At 33.2% G+C, this 25,785-nt stretch overlaps 2 protein-coding genes across 2 annotated transcripts; both read right to left on the bottom strand.

The window, feature by feature from the left end:
* Nucleotides 1-7,994: 7,994 nt before the first annotated feature.
* Nucleotides 7,995-17,247, bottom strand: LOC136217535 (exopolygalacturonase-like). Its single transcript, XM_066004118.1, has 5 exons — nucleotides 17,029-17,247; nucleotides 9,367-9,423; nucleotides 8,985-9,290; nucleotides 8,368-8,883; nucleotides 7,995-8,272 (listed from the first exon to the last, which is right to left on the bottom strand). The coding sequence occupies exons 1-5, from the start codon at nucleotides 17,245-17,247 to the stop codon at nucleotides 8,051-8,053; spliced, it is 1,320 nt and encodes a 439-aa protein (XP_065860190.1). The 3' UTR covers nucleotides 7,995-8,050.
* A 2,592-nt stretch (nucleotides 17,248-19,839) lies between these two features.
* Nucleotides 19,840-21,405, bottom strand: LOC136217076 (exopolygalacturonase-like). The gene is made up of 4 exons (XM_066003654.1): nucleotides 21,265-21,405; nucleotides 20,883-21,188; nucleotides 20,270-20,785; nucleotides 19,840-20,174 (listed from the first exon to the last, which is right to left on the bottom strand). Exons 1-4 carry the CDS (start codon nucleotides 21,388-21,390, stop codon nucleotides 19,953-19,955), a joined length of 1,170 nt encoding a protein of 389 aa, XP_065859726.1. The 5' UTR covers nucleotides 21,391-21,405; the 3' UTR covers nucleotides 19,840-19,952.
* Between the last annotated feature and the right edge of the window lie 4,380 nt (nucleotides 21,406-25,785).

The raw sequence follows: 25,785 nt of genomic DNA, 5'->3' as shown, positions 1-25,785 counted from the left end.
CTGAGTGTTCTGTTTTAAATCTTCCGTTCCGTCATTCGGACCATTGCCCTATTTTGTTTAGACTTTTGAGAGGCAACCGGCCTAGAGGGAAGAGACCGTTTCGGTACCAGCTGGCGTGGGAGTCCCATCCTAAGTTTAAGGAGTTCGTCCAAGATAATTGGAAACCTCATTCGAATGTCTTGCAAGCTTCTGAAGGGTTCAGGAAGAAGGTGCTTGGTTGGAATAAGAATGTCTTTGGGCACATTATTAGAAGAAAGAATAAGTTGTTAAAAAGGATGGAGGGCGTTCAGCGTAGGTTGGATGTGAGGTTTGATCACAATTTAGATGGCCTCCTTAGAACCCTTCAGAAGGAGCTGGAAGCTGTGCTTAGGCAGGAGGAGCTTCTCTGGTTCCAGAAGTCTAGGAAATCCTGGATTAGGGATGGGGATCGTAATACCAGGTACTTCCATCTGTCTACTATGATCAGGCGGCAGAGGAATAGAATTGAGGCTATCAAAGATTCTGATGGGGAGTGGGTGTATGAAGATGAGGTGATTCGGAATTTGGCTCTGGAGTTCTATAAGGAGCTTTTCAAAGAGGATCCTGTTCAGCTGGAGAGGGCTCACTCTATTGCTACCTTTCCTTTGATCAGTGAGGATATCAGTCAGAGTGCTTTTCTTCCTATTTCCCAAAAGAGATTGACCATGCCATCTTCAGCATTGGGGCGTCTAAAGCGCCTGGTATTGATGGTCTTCCAGCTGGCTTCTACCACAAGCACTGGGGTGTTGTGAAGGAGGGTATCTATGAGTTTATCATAGGTGTGTTCAATGGGTCTAAGGATATTGAGCTGGTTAATAGAACTCTCCTGGTCCTTATTCCTAAAATTGATAAGCCTTCTTCCTTTTTGCATATGAGACCCATCAGTCTTTGTAAGGTTCTTTACAAGACGATTACAAAAATTGTGGCTAATAGAATCCGTGGCATTCTTCCAGAGATCATTTGTCAGAATCAGGGTAGTTTTGTACCCGGTAGACAAATGATGGATAATGTGGTGATTGCCCAAGAAATGGTGCACACTATGAAGATTAGGAAAGGGAAGAAAGGCATTGTGGCTCTTAAGCTGGATTTGGAGAAGGCCTATGATCGCATCAACTGGAACTTCCTGATGGAGAGTCTGGAGAGAGCTAGGATCCCGGACAGTTGGAGAAATCTTATTAAGGTTTGTATTACTTCTCCTGTGTTTCAGGTTATGGTGAATGGGGATATGTCGGAGGAGTTCTCTCCGGGTCGGGGCATCCGTCAGGGTGATCCTATGAGTCCCTTCCTTTTCGTTATTGCTATGGAGAGGCTGTCCCACCTTATTCAAGATGCCATTGATATTGGGAGTTTCCACCCGGTGGCCATCAACAGTTTCTGTCCCCAGGTGACCCACTTATTCTTTGCGGACGATGTCCTTATCTTTCTTGAAGGTAATGAGGAGCAGTTGAGTGTCATTATGGATATTCTGGATTGTTTTTGTTCGGCCTCTGGTCAGAGACTTAATATCCAGAAATCTAGGATGATGTGCTCTAAGAATATGAATCCGAGAATTTGTAAAAGATTAAGTGATTTGTCTGGTATTCCTCTTACTAATTCTCTTGGGAAGTATCTGGGGATTCCTCTCCATAGTGAGAGAGTGTCTAAAGTTTCTTTTAAAGATACTTTGGACAAAGCCAATACGAGGTGTGCCACGTGGAAAGCCAAGACTCTTTCCCTCGCTGGCCGTCTGACTTTAATTCAATCTGTGAATTCCGCTGCTCCCAACCACATCATGCAGGCTTGTCAGCTTTCGAATCTTGTGCTTAATGATCTTGATAAGATTAACCGAAGGTTCCTGTGGGGGGAAGCTACGGAGGGAAGAAAGATCCACCTGGTGCCTTGGAGTGAGGTTTGTCAACCCAAAGATTTAGGGGGTTTGGGCATTAGGAGAGCTAAGGATAATAATAAAGTTTTATTAATGAAACTCCTTTGGCGTATGTGGCAATGCCCCTCCTCTCTATGGGTTCGCCTTTTTTGTGGTAAGTATTGAAAAGATAAGATCTTTGGGGGCCCGAAAGAGAGAGTTATCAATTGTTCCTTCCTCTGGAAAGGGCTTAGCGCCGTTTTTGCTGAGTTTTGCTCGGGGGTTGGTCTGGATGTGGGTAATGGTAAGTCCATAAGCTTCTAGTTTGATACCTGGATTGGGGATAAACCTTTAGTGGATGTGTGCACTTCCCCCCCCCCCCCCTAGTGATATCCAAAACTGGAGGTTAGCCGATGTAGTGGACTCTGAAGGGGACTGGGTTTGGCCTAAATTTGATTCTTTCTTTAGCCTTGAGACTCTCCTTAGAATTAGAGAAGTGAAGGTGAGTAATCAAGAGGAAGACATGGATAAGCATTGCTGGGCGCTGACTAACAATGGAGTCTATTCTTGCAAATCTGCCTTTGAAGCTTTTTCCCTTAACAGGACTGATAATCCCTCGGATATTTGGAAGACCATTTGGTCCCTTAAAATCCCCTACCGCATGAGGAGCTTCCTGTGGCTGGGCGTTAAAGACAGATTACTTACTAACTCGGATAGACACAGAAGGCATTTGGCGACCTCTGGAGCTTGCGGTAGATGTAGAGGCCATGTTGAATCGTTGTGCCACGCTCTTAGGGATTGCCCTAAGAGTGAAGAGGTTTGGAAGAAAATTCTCCCTCATCATACTTTCTCTTCCTTCATGTCCCATTCTGTGAACGACTGGTTCTCAGATGGTATTAGGGGAAAGTTATTGTCTTATATGGAGCATGGGGACATTTTCTTTGCCATTATCTGTCATCAAGTGTGGAAATGGAGGAACGAGGAGATTTTTGATAATAAAGTTGTGCTTTTGCCTAACTTAGTTGAGTTCTTCTTGAAGAAACTCTCCTCTATTATTGATAGTTTCAAAGGTGAGTCCCTTGCCAGATCTTCCCCGAGTAGTGATGTCCACCTCCTGAGCTGGAGCAGGCCGAGAGAGGGGGTTGTGAAGCTGAATACTGATGGTTCCTGCCTCAGTAATGGTAAGATTGCTGTCGGAGGTGTTCTTAGGGATGCGGGAGGCGCCTGGCTTTCTAGGTTTACCCAAAATTTGGGTTTGGGTTCTTCCTTCTCTGCGGAGCTCTGGGGCATTCTCTCTGGGATCCAGCTGGCGATTAGGCTGGGTGTTAAGAGGCTTTCTGTGGAGTCAGATAACTTGGAGGCCATCAATATGATTTTGGGTAGTCATGCCATGGGTCTTCATAGCCGCAACCTTATTAAAGCTATTAAGAGGCTTAGCCCCTCATTTGATATCCTTGAGTTCAGCCACATTTTCCGGGAGCAGAACCGTGTTGCAGATCACTTGGCGGCGACAGGCCATGAGGGGGTGTTAGGTGTTTCTACCTTTACCGTTCCCCCTATCGCTCTTTCTCCTCTTCTTTTAGAGGATAGGATTGGGGTTAGCTTTCCTAGGCTAATCCCGATGTAGTTGCTTGTTTTGCTTTGCTTTCCTTTCCTTTTCTACCAAAAAAAAAATCTAAATATTCGAATAATAATTAAAAACAATAATTTATTTAAAGGAGTAAAATAGTGTTCTTTCAATAATAATATTATAGAAATAAAAAGAACGGGTCAATTACATGAATATCATAATTAAGTACAAAATTACAACTAAATCATATCACCAAACTTAATTCTTATTATGTCATTATTTTCTATATATTATTATTTTACATTATAATTTAAAGATTCTAGACTCCAATTCATAAACTATAAACCGTAAAAAATATATTATAGACTTCTAATTTATAAATTCTAATCTTTAAATATATTAAAAGTACTGATTTTAACTAGTTTGACATGATCCAAAATTATGACTTGACATACTTGTAAATAGTTTTTAAAATATGAATTTCTGTGTAATTTTCCCTAAAAAGAACATTAAAGATAATTGTGTTTTATAGAAATAAGAAGTATAATTTTGTCAATATTACACATCAAATAAATATAAATAACGGTTATGAAAAGTTCCAAGGAGCAATTTTGGACAATTTTATCCTTTTATTAATTTTTTAATAAATTTTTTGAGCTCCAAGATTTGGAGATAAATTGTGGGAAATTGGAAAAATTAAGTAGCAAGTTGTTTCGATATTCATTATGACCAGGGTCGATTTTGAGATTTTGGAAGTTTAGAGGCGAGACAGAAAATAAGGAGCTCACAAAAAATAAAATAGAAAAATTACTTAAAAATGATAACTTTCTATTATACGGGATTTAATGAAAATATCTAATTCATATAAAAAATATTTTATTTTGCTTTTAAGTATCCAGTTGTTCATGTAAATTTTTTTATCTACCAGATACAAAATCACTAATAATAATGGCTATATCAATATGCACTAACATGTTTCTCTCCATATATAAAATAACTAAACCATTCAATCTGTCTAATGATGTTGATGGTCTCAAAGAGCTTTTTAATAATTTTAACTTCCACTTTTTTTTTTTTTCCAGAAGATACAACGGTCACTAACATAGTTAGAAGGATTAGAAAATCAATTGAAATATTTGGATAACCATATATTGCTTTCACAAGCTTAAAAATTTCAAATGCTGATATTAATACATTGGACAAAGTATTATTATAGACTTAATACCTTGCTAGCCCCCCAAGTTATCCCAATAGTGCAATTGACCCCTTCAACTTAGACTTGTGACAACTAACCCCTTCAACTTGATTATTTGGAACAAATAGCCCATCAAATAGGTTAATATTTGTGATTTCGGGAGTTTTGTTTTCTCTTTAGTTAATGTAACAGTAGATTAGTTATATGTAGCAACCGATATTTTGAAAATCTTTGATTTCTGATAATATTATGTTGAATGTTTTTTGGGGCTTAGGGGTAATTTGTTCCAAATAAGCAACTTGAGTAGTTATTTGTTCCAATTGAGCAACTTGAGGAGTTATTTGTTCCAAATAAGCAAGTTGAGGGGTTTAGTTGTCACAAGTCTAAGTTCGGGGGATCAGTTGCAGTATTGAAATAACTTGAGGGGGCTGGGAATGTATTAAACCTTAATTATACTTCAATGTTTTTATAAAAATCTTTAGATGGTTTAAATTTTCTTCATGATTTTCCCTAATTCATTTCATATGTTCTTTTAATTAATTATAATAGGTTTAATACATCATTTGTCTCCTGACCTTGTCCAAAAAGCTTGGTTGTCCCCCTGAACTTTTAAAGTATTCTAATAGCCCCTTGAACTTGCATAAAATATTCAGTTAGCCCCCTGAACTTGCGTAAAATGTAATCAATTAATCAATCGGTTGTAAAAAAGTAAGTTAAATGCGGAAGATATATTGCACTCATCTTAAAAAAGTAAAACGACCAAGGTTAGGGTATGCGATTCTAATATGAGAGAAGAAAAAGTTTTATAGTTGAAGAAGTAAGAACTTCTTTTTTTAATATGTTTCAATCTATTTTATTAATTATGTAACATGACACATGTTGTAACATTTCAATTTGGTGCATTTCATTTCATATAGACATATGAATTACATGACCTTATTAGGAACATTAGAAAATAATATTTGTATTTTACATGTCATTAATGTCATTGAATATATGATAATTTATATAGATAATAATATTAGGATAAGTGAAAGTATATGAAATAGAAGTTTAAGTGTGTCTTAAAAGTATAAGGACTAAATTGAATGATTTTAAAAGTATAGGGACTCAAATGTAATTTATTAAAATTTTAATCTAAATAATATATTATACAATTTCAGATCAAAATTAATAATAAAAATATATAAGAATCGGAATAAGGATAAGAATAATAATGATGATGATTAAGATAGTGGTACAAAATATAGTAATAACCATACATATTCATGGGTAAATAAGAGAATTTACCCAAACCCATTAGACAACTCTTTAGAAGGATTAGATGATCCGTTCTAATATGGAAATCTTCAGAAATTTAGAGAGAGAAACACCTTCAAGAGAGAGAAAGTGAAGAAAAAAGGAAGAAGAAGTAGTAGTAGAAAAGAGAAAGGTGCTCGTAATATTGAAGATATTCTGGAGGAGGGTACAAGCCGTCATCGAGAAAATTAGCGGCATAGAAGTGAGTATAAACATGATATGAAGTTAATTTTTTAATTGTGTTTGTGATTTGAGAATTGTGGTGTTTGATGTGAATACATGTTGATGTGAATTGTTGTAATTGACTTGAATAGATATGAATTAATACTTGTTGAATATTATTTGTGATAGTTGAATTTAAATGAGGAGTATGTATATATGTTAAATGTGATTTAATTGATATAGAATATATGTACATGATTGTATGAAATGTAAATGGATGACGTTGTGACATACCAGTTCAGTAACTTTTATGACTACTTGAATTTATTTGGACCACTTGGACCTATGCGGTCAATATTTGGACTACTTGGACCTAAATGGTTAATACGTAGACTACTTGATTACATGGACCGAAACAAGATTATATTATACATGTTACCTGTTATTTGATCCCGGGTAGTGACTGACTGGTGGTATCACAACATTAATAAAATGGTTCATTCATTTGCATTTGTATGACTTGGGTGTGAGACTTGTTTGCATGATTGTGTGTGATTGGTATTCATTGATTGTTTATATTCACTGAGTTGCGACTCATATAAATCGTTAAATTTTCCAACTAGTTGAAGTGAACGTTAGACTGGGACTCTAGAAGCTTAAAGAACTGTAGATTCCATGGATGAAAGGTCGGTCTGTTGGGTTTCATCTCACACTCTCTCCTCTTATCATAAGCATGTAGAATAAGTAAAATTTTGGGACTAAATAAGTTGTAAAATTTATGTATATATAAGTATATATTAATGTGTATGTGTTTAATATTGCTACGAGTATAAGTATTAATAAATGCTTTGTCTAAGGAATAGTCTAGTTTTTAAAAAAAATCTACCTATAAGGTGTTATACGTGTAACATATTTTCTGAATTTGACTTAATTTTTTACAACCAAGTGATTCATTGATTATATTTTATGCAAGTTCAGATGGCTAATTGAACATTTTATGGAAGTTCAGAGAGCTATCAGGACACTTTAAAAGTTTAAGAGGCCAATCAAACTATTTAGACAAATTCAGAGAAAAATGATGTATTAATTTAATATTTTGGTAATATTTAAATCCATTTTAAATAAATATAAAATTATTAATGTTTAATTAAAACTTTGTATTTTGCATAAGGTGGTCATCAATTATATTTATTTCTTTTATTTTTCAAAACAATTATATATATATATATATATATATAACAGATAAATTACACCCATGACCACTGAACTTTATCCATTGTCACATTATGGTCACTCAACTTCATTTCTTCCCGGTATGACCACTGAACTTTACACTTTTTAACACCGGTGGCCACTCAATTTTAACTAACTTCTCAAAATGATCGTTAACGATCTCAAAATGAAAATATTCAAGAATTAAAGTTGTTCAGAACGACATTTACTATGAAACCACATTTTTTATTTTCAAAAATCATATTTTTGGAGCATTCTCTCTCTAATAAGTCACTTTCTCTCTCATAACTAAACAACACCTAAATGATCTCAAAACGAAAATTTTCAAGAATTAAAGTTCTTTAGAATATCATTAACGCTTTGGATTTTTTAATTTTAGCCGTCAATGGTCGTTTTGAGACGTTAAATGACCACCGGTGTTAAAAAGTGTAAAGTTCAGTGGCCATACCAGGAAGAAATGAAGTTGAGTAGCCATAATGTGAAAATGGGTAAAGTTCAGTGGCCATGGGTGTAATTTACCCTCTAACTAATTAAGTGTATAGATATATAAAGTTATATGGAAAAGAAAAGCAAAATCATAACTAATTAATATATTCGGAAACAATAAAATTTAGATACAATGTCGGAAATGATAAATATTACATTTAAAAATATAGAATCAAAATTGCAAAAAACAGGCTCACATTGAAAATTATATTAATTAAGGTCAAAAATCGGGTGCATGCGGATATTAACATCCCTTAGGACTTAAGGTTCCCGTAATTGTTGGCTTAATATTACTACAGTTAGCTATTGCAACGCCTTTACCACCGACTTGTTTGAGATCAATGTTAGCAAGTTCTATTTTATTGCAACTTCCAGGCATACAATTGAGTTTAATGGCTTCGGGAGTGGGTGTTGTACCTTTTATGCCTTTAAAGGAAATATCAGTAATCTTGACCTTTGATGGACCCTAAAATTATAATTAAACACGGTTAGTGATATGAGAAAAACAATATGCCATGGAAATAAAACAATCCCTTATGGTATGGAAATGGAATTACGTACCTTAGTATTGCATTTACTGTATGGACAATACATCATATCTACAATGACAGGATTTGCAACATTTGTCATGGTAATATCTGAAAAGTGTATACCAGATACGTCACAACCGTATTTGTCTGGCCATGATTTAATTCTCACACCATTATCAGTGTTTGTAAGGGTACATCCTGAAACTGTGATTCCAGTTACAGGTTCCTCTTTTGGATAAAGTCCTAAACTTCCTACACTAATTCCATGTCCAGGTCCACATTTCACATTTGTTACTTTTAAGTCCGTCGTTCCATCACCAACAGAGACACAATCATCACCAGTACCAATATCAGTGTCAATAATGGTAACTCCTTTTGATCTTGCAACATGAATTCCGTCTGTATTAGGGCTTTCAGCAGGTGCAATTATTTTAACCTTTCGGACTATGAAATCATTGCAAGACATGATATTGATATGGAAATTCTTGCTGTTGAGGGATGTTATACCTTCGAGTACACCAGTATTTACGAAATCAAGCCTTAGATTCTACAATCAATCAATCAATCAATTATGAAATGTAATTAGCTACTTAGAATCATAAGTAGATATATACAAATACGAATGATCTAGTTAGCTAGTGATCTTACAATTGCTTTAGACTTGCATGCCGTTACTTTCTTAAAACACAAAGGTTGGGTCTTCCACATTTGTTCGCCTTGACCGTCTAGAGTTCCACTCCCAGTTATAGTGAGTTTATCAACATGTTTAAAACTAAGCCAACCAGGGGTTTCAATTTTATCTGGTGCCTGTAATGTTCCTTGAAGGTTAAAAGTCATCTCTCCTTTGCAAGGACCTACAAAATTGACTGTATTTGCTTTAAATACTCCTTTCGGAACTAGCACCCCAGTCGCACCTGGTGCTGCACATGCGTCTTTCCAAGCACTCATCAGAGCCTAACAAACAAACAATATTTTAATTAATTAAATCACATCACATACATCTAACCTTACATTATATATACCTACTTACCTGAGTACTGTCTGCATTAGGTTTTGCTCCAAATTTTGTTATATCCAGTAGTGCACCCTGTACTTTAACATTAGATAACAAAACCAGAAGTGTAAAAAGAAGTGATAATATTAAAGAGGATTTCATATCTATCTTATGAATATCTTTCTAAGATTTGTTTACGTATTTTGTTGTGTAATTAAATGTTGCTTTTATATCTCTTAATTAACTAATTGTAGGAATTACTTGTTCAAATTTTTTTTCATTATTGACTTTTCTATTTTGGGTTAATTTCTATTTGGAGAAACTATATTTGTGTTCCTGAAAAGCATGAGGGCCACCAATCCTATTTATGTTTCACTTATTTAGCTTATAAACTAATAATTTAATATCTATTTTATGTATAGATATTCATTATTAATGAGCATATTCTATTTAACTTGTACAATGCGAACTTTATACAAATAAACACTTAATATTTTCAATACCTTCAAGTACTATAAAGTTGTAATATATAATGTTATTTTAGGTGTTTGATTGGTCATCAGATTCCTTTTCTAAATTCATTAAGATAAATATTGTCATAGCACCAATGTGTAATGGGGATGCTCATGAAGATACCTATTTATTTCGTTATTTTTCTAAACTAATACTTAATAATTCAATTTGTTAAATATAATAATTACGTAGCAATTATAATAGAAATTCAAACTAAAAGTAAAAAAATTAGGTAGCAATTGTAATTGAAGCAAATCTTCTAGTAAACCAGAAGTTTACAAATTTAGATACTTATAAGATATAGCATGATAGACCGGGTCATCCTAATTTTGTAATGATGAGAAAAATTATAGAAATGCATATGTCCATCAATTGAAGAGCCATGAGATTCTTCAAAGCAGTGGTTTTCTTGTGCTACATGTTCGCAAGGAAAATTAATTATAAGACCCTCGAAGGGTAATATTCGAATTGAATCACTGTCATTTAAAATGCCTTCAATGCGATATATGTTGAGCGTTCATCTACCGCGTTGACCATTTATGTATTTTATGGTTTTAGTTGATGCTTCTTCTAGATGGTCACATGTATGTTTATTATCATCACACGATATGATTTTTATGAGATTACTTGAAAAGCTTCATCAATTTCTCAGATGGATCCTAAAACAAAGGATTATGAATAGGAATTTCAAAAAATAATTCATCTTCAAAATTTAGCAAATTAGTTGCCAGATGCATTTGCTGATCCAAAATGAGTAAAAAAATCACAAATACCAGCAGTTAATGCACCAATTCGTATTCAAATTCCTAAAGTAAAACACGATGATCATTCTTAAACACGTCTAAATTGTGGAAGACCTAGTGGTTCAAAGGATAAAAATCCTAGAAAAATAAAATTGTTCAATGATAAGAATGATTCTATTAAGAATATATATAGTGCAAACACCCGAAGTTGTTAAAAATGAAGAGATTTTAATAAATTATGTTAGTTTTAAAAAAAGATGTAATCAAAAGGAAATAGTTGTGGACCATATTTTTGCATATAATATGGCAATGAACATTATAGATGAAAATATGGATCATGAACCAAAATCCGTTCAACAATGTCAACATAGAGATGATTGGCAAAAATTTAGAGATGCAATCCAAGAAGAATTGAATTCTCTAAACAAACGTGAGGTTTTTGGACTAGTAGTCTGAATACTAGAAGGTGTTAAACCCATAGGATACAAAAAGGGGCATTTGTTAGAAAGAGAATTGAGCATGTGCCTAATGGATGTAGTAAAAGAAAGATTGAACATGCGCCTAATGGAGGTAGTTACATCTTATCTATATGGCTAACTTGATAATGGTATTTATATGAGAATCCTAGAAGGATTTGAACTGCGAGAAAAATGTGAAAAATGAAAACTTTGTTCGATAAAGTTACAAAGGTATTTGTATGGACTGAAACAATGTAGGCGTATGTGGTGTAATCACTTTAGTCAATATTTGTTGAAAGATGGTTATAAGAACGATCAAATTTGTTCATGTGTTTTCATAAAGAGATCCAAAAATGAATTTTCCATTATTTCTATTTATATGGATGATTTGAATATTATTGGAACTTCTAGAGAGATTCCAAAAGTAATGGATTATTTAAAAAAGGAATTTGAGATGAAAGATCTTGGAAAGACAAAATTTTATCTTGGCTTACAAACTGATCACCTAAAAAAGGGAATTTTTATTCACCAATTGACTTACACAGAAAATATACTTAAAAGATTTACATGGAAAAAGCACATGCATCGAATAACCCAATGGTAGTTCGATCACTTGATGTAAATAAAGATCATTTTTGACCTCGAGAAGACATGGAAGAGATTCTTGGTCCTAAAGTTCCATATCTTAGTGCAATAGGTGCATTAATGTATCTTGCTAACAATATGATGAACGATATAGCATTTTCTGTCAATTTATATCCAGATACATCTCTGCACCTACATGGAGACATTATAATGGAATTAAGAATATATTCCTCTATGTTTAAGGAACTATTGACTTGAGTTTATGTCACGCACGACCCTGAACGGCATCGGGTACGATGGAGAGACAAGATAACGAGCGCTTATGAATCGAAAATGCAAATATTTTTTCTACAAATTGACTGACTTAGATCATAAGAAACGCTTACTCAGTCTATCTAAAATTTATTTATTTATTTGGCTTGAACTTGATAATTTTTATCAAGCTTCCTACGCATTCTGAATATCTTTTAATCTTTAAAATCGAGAATCAAAGACACGTAGTTCTACCTATTTTAGGTATTTATCTTAACTTATTGACACGTTGATTGACACGCTAACAATTTAATTATATATTTTACTTTATTACTATACAATTTTATTTTTCATTATTGTGCATAAACCGATGTTTAGTATCCCAATTTTTTTTTAATAATCTACTTAAAATATATTATATATATATATATAAATTATTTTATCAAAACGAATCAAATCAAATAAACGTTTTATCAAACTAGCTCATGAACAAATAAACATTTTATCAAACCAGTTCGTAACCAAATAAACTTTTTTTATTAAATCTGTAACAAAATATTATAAGCTTGGTATGAAATATGCTTTTCAAATCATCACACATTGCCAAAATGTAATACAAAACTCGTGTGTCCATTCTCGAATTCCACACGTGTAGTTTATCATAACAGTAACAATATCAATAATCGAGATATCTTGATCTTTGCCTAACGTTAGGATTACCAACCGTGCACTCTGGCCATACCACCCTGAGGTATGGTCTTTCAAACTACTAAGCTGGACAATCCTAGATGGACAAAACCATTTATCTATCTTTCAAAATATCACAACTCATAAAAATCACATTTGGACTTCAATGCAAATCACATAAATAATAATAACAACAACCGCAACAGTTTTCTCAAACCAAAAACAATTCGCATAAGATTGTCAAATTTATTTTCTCGATCCAATTTTCAAATAAATACCACAAGCATAAAATTATACTTCAAATTAATCATTTTACAATTAAAATCAAAAGTAAATAATTTAAATAATATATTTCCATAAAAAAATCATAAGTTGACAATTCTAAGAATTAAAGTCACCAAGATAGTAATTTTGAACCGGTGTAGTTAATTTGGACCAATTATACCTTTAAACTCGTGACGGTGCTAAAAGCCCATTAATACCGAATTTAACTTTAATACATGTGAAGGACAACTAGTTTAAAATTTATATTTTTATTAGAAACCTATAAACTTGATAAATTACTAATCATAATCCTATTAAAATTTAACGAGTACCAGAACAGAACTTGCTCAAAATCATACCTAAAAAATTTTAAAAAAAATTTCGGTCTAAAATACAGTTACCGAAATATCGTCGTTGGTCATTGACTGTCGTCATCGGTCATCCAAAAATTCGTCGGTGAAATATCATCGGAATATCGCACTGATATGATCCCTTTCAAACTTTAGTACACTGAAATTTACTAACACCGATCATATCGATCGAAAAGAAATGGCAATATCAAGTATGGAATGAGAAGTATACCATAAATAATGGAAAATGTAAATTTTCCATTTTTATTTGTAATAACTCCATACCTCCCCTTCACCTTTTCTTTCTCTCCTTATCATATCCTCCTCCCTCTTTTTATATGACATTTTATATGGAGGTTAAATTAGTAGTTGACACATGTATTGTTACAAGTTTGACATATGCATGACACATGTATCAAATGTATAATATAATATAATATCAAGATAAGAAGATTAAATTTTTTGGACACGGACATTACAGTTTATTTTATGCATATTAATCTGAACCTAAATTAGTTGGCTATGCGGATGTCGTTAACTTATATAATCCACATAAAAGCTCGATCACAAGTAGACTATTTATTCACATATGGAAGTACATCTATATCTTGTCGCTCTATGAAGCGAACTATTAAAACTACTTCTTCAAATCATACCGAGTTAATAGTTATTCATGAAGCAAGGCGAGAATGTGTTTGGCTAAGATCATTAACTAAGCATATACAAGAATCATATGGTTTATCATTAGGTAAAGGAACCCCGACTATAATATATGAAGATAATGCATCTTCAATTGCCCAATTGAAGGAAGGCTGCATTAACAGGAGACAAAAGAAAGCACATTTCACCATTTTTTATTTAGGCAGGTCTCTAAAATAACAGTGAAATAAATATTCAGCAATGACGTATGTTATCTTAAAAAAAGTCCTACGTGTCACACCCGACTCTAAACGACCTCAATCGGCATCGGGCGTGAAATAGAAAGATCATAATCGATACTTAAGAGTCTCCAAATTATCCAACGCCATTATATTACAATTGAACTACCAAAGTTCTAACCATAATTCTCACAATAAGCAGCCAACTTCCAAACCCCGCCTAAACGGTCGGTAACCTTCTCTATATCATGTACTTTCTCACCTAAAAACATTAAAACATTTAAAAAAAAGTGAGACAAAAATCTCAGTAAGAAACTATAAGCCATAAAAAAACTAACTTTACTTAACATAGCTACATATATACGTTTATAAAGGGATTTAATCAAAACCTTATAAAATATACTCAAAACTTAAGTTGATATAACTTTATATATATATAATTCATCTTATCAAAACAAATAAACGTTTTATCAAACCAAATCATAATCAAATAAATGTTTTATAAAACCAACTTGTAATCAAATAAGTGTTTTATCAAACCAACTCGTATTCAATCAAACGTAAAACCTTATATCAAAATCAATCATAACCGAAAACATAATCCAAATGAACTTAAAACATTGTATCCATCCTCAAGTTTCTCCCCTTAAGTATCAATCCATAACCACATATATAGTCGAGACGTCTCTTAACATTGCTTATCCCATATGGTCTTACCCGACACTTCTTTGCCATACTCAATAGGTCTTTCAGACTGTGTACACAGGCCATGTCCCTCACTGAACATGGTCTTTAAATATAAAACCACCGATCCGGATAACTCTCGATGGATATAAAATCATAAAATCATAACATGCTCAAATTTCCTTTCACAATCAAATTCCAAACTATTTTATAACCGTAAATCATTTGGCTTCAATTAGCTTTTTTTGTAAAAATAACCACAACAGATTTCTCAATCCAAAAACAATTCGTAAGAAATCATCAAATTCATTTTGTTCAATATAGATATATATTGAAACAAAAAACATATATGTATATATGTAAATCAACCAAATTAAGCCTTAAAAATACATATGTAAATCAACCAAATGAAGCCTTAAATCAACATTATCAAGTAAAATCTGAAATTCACATAGAAGTATAGTCAATGACTTCATTTGAACTCTAATTTCACAATAAAGCAAGATCATGGAAATCCCAATTTTACAAAATACCTGTATAAACCCTAAAATATCAATTTCTGAATTTTTTTTTGATTATATATATATCTATATACATAAAACTCAAAATATAGTTGATAGTTACTTACCTTGGTCACTAATTGAACAAAATACACCCGATCGATTCGCCGCTAAATTCTGTCTAAGACGTTTCCCTCCAAACACTTTCGAAACTCAAAAACTCTTCGGTTAGGACTTAGAACTATGTATAAGGATGCTATGGTTTCAATTTCGAATGATTCGGACGGTCGAATCTCCGTAAATCAAAGAAACGGTGAAGAAACGGTTCAGAGAAAATCGATGAATTTGAAAGGAAAAAGAAAAAGAAAAAGAAAAAGAAAAGAAAACAAGAAGATGATGATGATGATCCGCAACTCTGGAACAATTTAGAAGATATATATTGGCAAATATCACGTTTGGTCCTCCATCTTTTTATAATCTTTTAAAAATTATCCTAAACTTTTAATTTACACCTAAAACCATCAAATTAACTCCAAAATTTTCCCATAGCACCAAATTAATATCACACACCTAATAATTATAATATATATTACTATCACGGTATAAATTTTAGAAATTTAGACACGGACGTGACACTACGGATTCCCACCGAACCCACCTAGAGACGAAAGATCACCATCAGTGGCCAAATTTATCACCAAACCAGGGGTGGTTGAGCAAAATGGGATTTTTTTTCCAGTTTGGGCATTGATCTCTAGTGTTTTTTTTGTAGAAGAAGCTGGGAGATCAGTCTCGACAAAAGGATTTCTTTCTTACGAAGGCACAACTTCGATCGAAGATGGGGCATCAATTGAAGGAGTGGCTTCGGTGAAGGGCTACTTCGAAGGAGCATTTTCAGTGTCAATATGGATGGTATAGCTTTGCCATGCCTTCGTAGCTGAACGATCTTGCTTTAGTTTCTTGAGTTGAGCTATCATTTTTTCATGAATGGCAAACATGATCAGAAATGCATGCAACAAGAAAAAAAGAAGTATAAATGCAAGAACGGGGAAAATATACCTGACACACCTGCAAAATGTTTCGTATTAGGATAAAAAATCCCATACTTCTTGCTGAAGAATCCCATATATCCTCCGCTTTCAGATGATTTTGCATCATCATTGGAAACTTCCATTGAATTTCATATGAGCTTATTCGGTGAGCCTAGGTTTCTTCTTCGAGAGTTAACAACCTGGCCGGTTTCCATGTTTGGGATTCATTCGGTTTGTCTTTCTAGGTGTTGACGAAGGGAAATCCTCTTGCGTAGGTATTATTGGGATCCATGCCATTCGGTTCTATCCAGAACCATTTCGGCTTAAAATCCTTAACACTTTGGACTTTATTTCTTAGAAAGGGACATCTTCTCTTGGATTGGGTCCAGTAGATAAAATCCTCTTCAGGTTTTCTCATGGGGCACCAGGAGTATCGAAATAAGGCCTTAGTAAGCTAAATGTTAAGGTCGGAACAAATTTTATCGAAACTAAGCAACTCTAACTAGGAGCTGGGAGTTATTTGGCACGGAGAAAGGTTGAATTTGGTTACAACATCTTCTACACCTCGTGAAATGGGAAATTTCCTTTCCCACTCTAAGAATTAGGTGAACATACCTAATTTGGTGGAGGTAGGGGGGAGATGTGCCATTTCATCTTCTTTGGGCAATGTAAGGGTCATTTGCCGAAGTCAGGGATAAACCTCTAGAAGAGCATTCATACGGTACTCAGAAATGGTGGAAGGTTGTCAAAAACCTTAGGGTTAACTTTCCTAGGTTTGGCCACATCTTCATGAGCGACATTTTCATATGGGCTTTCTAAAGCCTCAAATGTTTCAACATCAATGTTTATATCGGGACTTATTGGGGATTCAGTAATCTCGTTAGAGATTTTTGGATTTTTGGGGAAGATTTCAGGATTACACTGAAGAGATCTTCGAACCTTTTTGGTTCCATGCTTGGAGTAAGAAGCCATTTCGAAGAAAAGTAGTAAAGAAGAAAAAGTTCAAGAGAAAAGACCAGAAACTTACAATTTGTTGAGAACGCGGAGATGGGAAGAATTGAAAAAGACAAACTTTGAAATCCAGAAAGTAATTTATAGTCTCAAGATTAGGACAAGCCAAACGTTTATCTTTGGAAAATATAAACGCATTTGTCATCATTATAAACTTTATGAAGAAGGCGACTGTGTAATAATGACGATGATGTCATTGGGTGTCAGTTATGGAACCCCGCATTTTGATCAATGAAAACCTAGAAGCATTTCATAATTGCACTAGAGGGACATCTGATACGGTACTAAGTCATGTGGGCTTTTGCTAACAAGCCCCGTTATGATCCAAAGACCTCAAATGGGCACAGGTCCACCAAGGCCTGCTACGTTATTAATCTTGGATGAAGCCTAGCCGAAGTCAGGACTTCAGACACTTTGATCAGTCGAAGTATGTCTTCAGAGATGTATTTGGAAACATGTGGACCAATAAGCACGTTGGATTCCAAATACACGCTCCATATTTTCAGAAGTACAGTGGCACAGAAAGATAGGGTCTAAAGACCTTTCAGATGTTGCCACGTATCCAGGTACACTTTATTTTATCTATAAATAGCAGAGACATTCCACAATCTCATGTATCTTACTTCAGCTAATCATTACTTGATTTCTTTATCACACGTTATCTTGATATTATCTCTGATATCATCTGACTTTAACATTAGAGAGGGTTCGTTAGAACTATGGCCCTTTTTCTGATGTATTCTGTGATCTCAGGTGATCGTGAAGATGACGAATGAGTATTTAGCAAGAATTGCGATATCAATTTCCAAGTAAGATCAATTTTAACACTATGTTATCAAAATTTGAAAAAAAATGGTTTATGTGTTATTTAACTGTCACATCAGACCTCTCAGATAAGTTTATCAATAAACTGAAACATTTTAGATACATTGACAAAAAATTGGAATTAACTTATACGTGGCAGACTTAGTTTGTTACCATTTTAACCGGTTTTTTTATAACTACGTTAGTAACACATTAAATATCTTAGACACAATTGATGTTTGGAAGGTTTGACGTGACAGTTAAACAATCCAACAAACTTTTTCAAAATTTCAATAACGTAGAGCTAAAATTTATTTTACTTGGAAAACCTTAGGACTAAATTTAAACAATTTTGTACGTTAGAGATAAATTTGACACTTATCCCTAATTTCACGGTATGACCATTGATCTTCAAAATGTAACAACTTTCCACTTTCTAATATCAGGCTACTAAACTTCAACTAATGCCTTAAAATGATGGTTGGAAAGTTGTTTACAACCGTTTTACATGAAACCAATTTTTTTTTTTATATTTCAAAACTATAATTTTTGGCGCTTTCTCTCTAAAAAATTCACTTTATTTCTTCTAACAAACATCGCCTAGATGATTCCAAGAAGAAATTTTTAAGAATTAAAGTTTCTTAAAATATCAAAATTTCTTGAAATTTTCTAAATTGAGGTTATCAACGGTCATTTTGTGACGTTAATTGAAGGTTAATGACCATAATGTTAAAACGTGTAAAGTTGAATTATGTCACATTTTGAAATTTAATAAACTTGCAGAAATTGAACTAAAAATGACTTAGAAATGGAGCACATTGACTTAGATATCGATTTTTTATAGCTAATATACTAATTAATTATAATTCAGTGTTTTAAAAAAAATCTTTAACTTAGAACTATTTTTTCTGGTTTAATCTTCATGATTTTCCCAAATCTAGGTTGGTATTTTTATAATTATCATAATTCATTTCATGGCTTTTTAATTAATTATAATAACCTTAATACATCATTTGCCTTCTAAACTTATTCAAAAAGTTTGATTAGTCCCTGAACTTTTAAAATGTTCAGTTAAGCCCTATGAACTTGCGTAAAATAAAATCAATTAATCATTCGGTTGTAAAAAAGTAAGTTAAATGTAGAAGATATATTGCACGCATCTTAAAAAAGTAAAATGATCAAGGTCATGATATGCGATTCTAATATTAGAGAAGAAAATGTTTTATAGTTGAAGAAGTAAGAACTTTTTTTAACATGTTTTAATCTATTTTATGAATTATGTAATAACATTCTAAGGCACGTGCAACATATCTTCTGAATTTGACTTACTTTTTTACAACCGAGTGATTAATTGATTATATTTTACGCAAGTTAAAGGGCTAACTGAACATTTTATATAAGTTCAGAGGACTATCAGGACACTTTAAAAGTTCGAAGGCTAATCAAACTTTTTAAACTACTTCAGGGGCAAATGATGTATTAATTTAATAATTTGGTAATATTTGAATCTATTTTAAATAAATATAAAATTATTCAATGTTTAATTAAAGCTTTGTATAAGGTCCTCATCAATTATATTTATATACTTTAGTGAATTTGTGTTCTTTTATTTTTCAAAACAATTATATATATATATATATATATATATATATATATATATATAATTAAGTGTATGGATATATAAAGTTATATGGAAAAAAAACAAAATCATAACTAATTAATATATTCGGAAACAATAAAATTGAGATACAATGCCGGAAATGATAAATATTACATTTAAAAATATACAATCAAAATTGCAAAAAACAGGCTCACATTGAAAATTATATAAATTAAGGTTAAAAATCGGGTGCATGCAGATATTAACATCCTTTAGGACTTAAGGTTCCCGTAATTGTTGGCTTAATATTACTACAGTTAGCTATTGCAACGCCTTTACCACCGACTTGTTTGAGATCAATGTTAGCAAGTTCTATTTTATTGCAACTTCCAGGCATACAATTGAGTTTAATGGCTTCAGGAGTGGGTGTTGTACCTTTTATGCCTTTAAAGGAAATATCAGTAATCTTGACCTTTGATGGACCCTAAAATTATAATTAAACACGGTTAGTGATACGAGAAAAATAATATGCCATGGAAATAAAACAATCCCTTATGGTGTGGAAATGGAATTACGTACCTTGGTATTGCATTTACTGTATGGACAATACATCATATCTACAATGACAGGATTTGCAACATTTGTCATGGTAATATCTGAAAAGTGTATACCAGATACGTCACAACCGTATTTGTCTGGCCATGATTTAATTCTCACACCATTATCAGTGTTTGTAAGGGTACATCCTGAAACTGTGATTCCAGTTACAGGTTCCTCTTTTGGATAAAGTCCTAAACTTCCTACACTAATTCCATGTCCAGGTCCACATTTCACATTTGTTACTTTTAAGTCCGCCGTTCCATCACCAACAGAGACACAATCATCACCAGTACCAATGTCAGTGTCAATAATGGTAACTCCTTTTGATCTTGCAACATGAATTCCGTCTGTATTAGGGCTTTCAGCAGGTGCAATTATTTTAACCTTTCGGACTATGAAATCATTGCAAGACATGATATTGATATGGAAATTCTTGCTGTTGAGGGATGTTATACCTTCGAGTACACCAGTATTTACGAAATCAAGCCTTAGATTCTACAATCAATCAATCAATCATGAAATGTAATTAGCTACTTAGAATCATAAGTAAATATATACGAATACGAATGATCTAGTTAGCTAGTGATCTTACAATTGCTTTAGACTTGCATGCCGTTACTTTCTTGAAACACAAAGGTTGGGTCTTCCACATTTGTTCGCCTTGACCGTCTAGAGTTCCACTCCCAGTTATAGTGAGTTTATCAACATGTTTAAAACTAAGCCAACCAGGGGTTTCAATTTTATCTGGTGCCTGTAATGTTCCTTGAAGGTTAAAAGTCATCTCTCCTTTGCAAGGACCTACAAAATTGACTGTATTTGCTTTAAATACTCCTTTCGGAACTAGCACCCCAGTCGCACCTGGTGCTGCACATGCGTCTTTCCAAGCACTCATCAGAGCCTAACAAACAAACAATATTTTAATTAATTAAATCACATCACATACATCTAACCTTACATTATATATACCTACTTACCTGAGTACTGTCTGCATTAGGTTTTGCTCCAAATTTTGTTATATCCAATAGTGCACCCTGTACTTTAACATTAGATAACAAAACCAGAACTGTAAAAAGAAGTGATAATATTAAAGAGGATTTCATATCTATCTTATGAATATCTTTCTAAGATTTGTTTACGTATTTTGTTGTGTAATTAAATGTTGCTTTTATGCCTCTTAATTAACTAATTATAGGAATTACTTGTTCAATTTTTTTTTCATTATTAAATTTTCTATTTTAGGTTAATTTCTATTTGGAGAAACTATATTTGTGTTCCTGAAAAGCATGAGGGCCACCAATCGTATTTATGTTTCACTTATTTAGCTTATAAACTAATAATTTAATATCTATTTTATGTATAGATATTCATGATTAATAAGCATATTCTATTTAAGTTGTACAATGCGAACTTTATAAATGACTTTTAGACAATTAAACACTTCATATTTTCAATACCTTCAAGACTATAAACTTGTAGGTAGATGTTATGCTTACTTTGTTTTTGACAAAGTAAGCGTTACTTTATTTTTTCCACCATTGGATGATGATGAAATTTGACAAAGAGGCTATGCTTACTTTATTTTTGACAAAGTAAGCATTACGTTGTTTTTTTTGTAAAAAACAAAGTAAGCATAGAATGCGCCTAAAGTTCTAACATAGAATGTTGCTATAGGTGTTTGATTGGTCATCAGATTCATTTTCTAAAGACATTAAGATAAATATTTGTTTGGGTTTAGTGTCCTATAGACAATTGTTCCAGGATATAAACCTAATGTAAATGAATTGTTCTTTATATCATTTGTTTTAATAAGATATAGTTTCATAACTGTATAAAGGCAACCTCCTTTAAAGAACTAAATAAGTCTAATAAAAGGAAATCTCCGAGTTTATTTAAAGTGATTATAAAGTGTTCATACAAGGATGAAGTGAGACAAAACATTAAAATAAACTAATAAACTTAAAGCAACCCCAAGTCAAGTGATATGTTTTAAATAGGGATTGACATAACACTATTGAGACTTGCATGTAACAATGTTTTCTGTCGAGACAGAGAGCTGATCTCACAAGCTTCAGATATGCAGATATCTGGACAGTTACATGGATCCAATGAATGGAGTTCATTAGGATTGGGGACCCGACTTGAGATAACAGGATGGGTAGATTTATCCTTGTCGCCTGTTCATCTCATTGGTATTAATAGATATAAGTAATCCTAAGACTCAAAGGAATGTTAATTAGTGATTCTGGATTATGGAATGTGATACTTTGATCCTGTTGTAACACGATCCATAACAGGGATGACTCTGGGGTGTGTACAGCAGACGTTGGATATCACAGGAAGTAATTACAGAATAGTTATACATTGGATTGAGCATTTGTCGCTCCTGATAAATGGAAGATAGTCCAATGATCGCTTATGGAAGACTTGACTCTAAATCCTTGCAAAGTGATAACTTAAGACTTGAAATGCAGATTTCACTTAACCTATCTAATTGGAGTTAACTCGGCATGTACAAGTAAAATGAACGTCTCGCTATATGTGACTTGACATTGCCCATGGTCATAAGATTCAGTTCAAGGATGTAGTTGACAAAGGATCGAATTATACTGTAACTGATACGGAAAGGTCAATGACAGAATCAACCTGTCTTCTTATAGCTCTGGGGGAATGTTTCGGATCTGCCAATCACAGTTCACGTACTCATTCCGTTATGCAAAGATTAAATATAATTCTGAGAAAATTAATTTAATAGTTGCATACGGCTAGAAGCAATAAGAACCTAATGGGCCACACATAAGACTTGGAACCCAAAAGAGAAACAGATGTTAATTAATTGACGGAAGCCCAACTGAGTCCACTAAGGCCCAGTAGTATAGGGGGCGAATTGTGTATTAAAATACACAAAGAAATTAATTCAATTTAACAATTATAATTAGATTATGATTATGAATTAAATTAATTATGGGATAAATAAGTTAAGGTTTAATGAGATTAAATTGCTCCTATTATTATCCTATTAATAGGTTATTATTATCTTTGTAATTGAATATAATTATAGATAATAACAATAAGAATTTTATTCCGATTTAAATTCTTATTCAGTAACCTAATTCTATCTGACTAGGGTTTATATGGAAGAGAATATATATATACCCCCCCTCATGAGAATTTCGGCCAAGCATAGCAATCTCGGGAGAGAGAAAATTCGGCCCCCTACCGTAGAGGATCGATTCTTCACCGATTGCTTCCGTTCAATTGATTTTTTATCTCTTTCTCTTAATCCTTGATCTTGTGTTGATTTATTAGAGGCAATCTGCTTTGGTTGCTTTTATACGGTTGAGTTCTAATCATCTTTTGAATTGTGTTTTTGTTTTGTGCTCGGGAACTCGGAGTAAGAGTTGTGGGCACTACGATTGCAACAATAGATAGAACTTCGAAAGGTATTTCCTTCTATCCCTCTTTATATGAAATAACGGTTAACGGATCTTGTTTAAAGGAAATAGGTTAAAATTTTTATATTTCCGCTGTCAAACGTTTGCCTATTTTCCTTCAATATTGTCATAGCATCAATGGGTAATGGGGATGCTCATGAATATACCGACCTATTTCATTATTTTTATAAACTTATACTTAATAATTCAATTAGTTAAATATGATAATTAGGTAGCAATTATAATAGAAATTCAAAATAAAAGTAGAAGAATATTATTATGAAATATTTTTTTTAAAAAAAAATTGTGCGCAATGCACTTACATTAAACAAAAAAAAACCCCTAACCCACCCCACCTCATCCCCGATGTGATTCGAACCCATAACCTCAACGATCATAGGTAAGCTCTCAACCAACAGGCTAAGAGCTTCACCAAAATTATTATGAAATAATTATGTAAATAATTATTTAATGGATGTCCACCAACAATTAAACATGTATTAATTATGTACATGTAAAGATTAAGACATTTTATGCTCTTATTATTTTCTCTCAGTGTGAGTTCTTCATTATATTATATTAATATCCATATATATCTACACATATATATTGATCTACATATAAGTGTGGTTCTAATCACATTATAATTGGTAATCTACAACATGTTACCAGCAATTTGCTCGTTCGATTAATTTCGGCATGAATTTGTTCATCCAATTAATCTCAAGTAAGTCCTAAATTAATCTTTAATTCTTACATATTATAATTTTCACTATGGAATTTTCCCTTTCACATGACACAAGATACATGACAGACATTTGTTTTCGTGTCGTCTGAATATGTTTCGTGATAGTATTTTAATTCTATGTCATCGGAAGGCGAAATAAAAAATATGCTCGCGTCTCAGATGACGTTACGGTTACAGTATGTTGTCATCCCAAAAGAACGCGATTTTGATGGAAAAGTCACTTAAGCATCAGACAACATTTCGAATAAATGACTGTTATTGTTGTACGAAAATAAAAAGCGGCAACCAGAACTTAGAAAAGCGGGGGAGCAAAAAGAGCAAAATATTTAACGCACGCTCAAAACTCAAAACCTAAAATCGATTCCCCCTCTTCTCATTTCTAATTTCATATCCTATTTTTCTATCTCCACATCTTTCTTCCTCAAACTAAAGATCTCCAAATAGTTTCTCTCTCTTTCCTCCTCTCAACAAAGCATTGATGGCAACTGATGAGTATCCGGTAGAGTGGTAAAGTGTAATGATAAATGTGTGCTAGGGCTAGGGATGTGGTCTTTCTAAATGCTTTGACTCTACTAGATGCTACTATGTAGGGGCAAGTGTACCCCGTCGTATCAAGTAATAATCCGGTTAAGACCGGGTATCGAATCCACGGGATTTATAACTACAAGTATTAAACTACTCGATTTTACACATTATTTAAGCGGTGAATACTTTAGTGGTTGGGTAACAACTAAAAGCTACTCCTAAACTACGGGTGAGACAATTTTCATGTGTTTCGAGCCCTCTTAGGGTGATACGGATGATGATAAGTTATAACCTATGATAAACGACATGAAATATAAACGATTAATGGTTTTACTCTTGCAAAGACGACTATTAATAGACCGAACAACTCCGTGAGGTTCTTAGAGTCGTGATTTCCCCTTAAGGCGACTCTAATTATTAAGATCAGAAACTAGGGCCCGTAAGTTCCGTGGCTTGTCAATTCCTACGGTTTCCGGTTTGTCAACTCCAGTGAGGCAACACCTATGTGATTCCTAATAGATTTTGGAGCTCGTAAACGACCTACACAATAATCAATTATAAGTATCAAAGCAAGCAATAAACATTAACACGTATAGTGAAAACGGAATCGTAAAGCATGTATTATAAATATGGAATATGAGAATACGGGATACAACCAATCCTAGTACATAGATAGAGTACAAACTAATTAACAAGTAAAAAGGGAAGAAGAATCGGTCCTTAAGACAAGCTAACCGGACTCAAAGTCGTCTCTTAGGCCTTGGAGGAGGAACTCTCGAGCTTGGTGAATG

Source organism: Euphorbia lathyris, chromosome 2 (genome assembly GCF_963576675.1).
Source record: "Euphorbia lathyris chromosome 2, ddEupLath1.1, whole genome shotgun sequence".
Taxonomy (NCBI): Eukaryota; Viridiplantae; Streptophyta; class Magnoliopsida; order Malpighiales; family Euphorbiaceae; genus Euphorbia; species Euphorbia lathyris.
Note: the sequence above shows the minus strand (reverse complement) of the source record. Positions and strands in the feature narration are given on the sequence as shown.

Bases quoted from the DNA above. Each gene is read 5' to 3' on its own strand.
- LOC136217535 (XM_066004118.1), bottom strand. From the start codon at position 17,247: ATGGCTTCTTACTCCAAGCATGGAACCAAAAAGGTTCGAAGATCTCTT. The intron at 8,884-8,984 runs GTAAGATCACTA...GATTGATTGTAG, and splicing joins CATGCAAGTCTAAAGCAATT to AATCTAAGGCTTGATTTCGT. The intron at 8,273-8,367 runs GTACGTAATTCC...TTATAATTTTAG, and splicing joins ACAGTAAATGCAATACTAAG to GGTCCATCAAAGGTCAAGAT.
- LOC136217076 (XM_066003654.1), bottom strand. From the start codon at position 21,390: ATGAAATCCTCTTTAATATTATCACTTCTTTTTACAGTTCTGGTTTTG. The intron at 21,189-21,264 runs GTAAGTAGGTAT...TTTGTTTGTTAG, and splicing joins CTAATGCAGACAGTACTCAG to GCTCTGATGAGTGCTTGGAA. The intron at 20,786-20,882 runs GTAAGATCACTA...GATTGATTGTAG, and splicing joins CATGCAAGTCTAAAGCAATT to AATCTAAGGCTTGATTTCGT.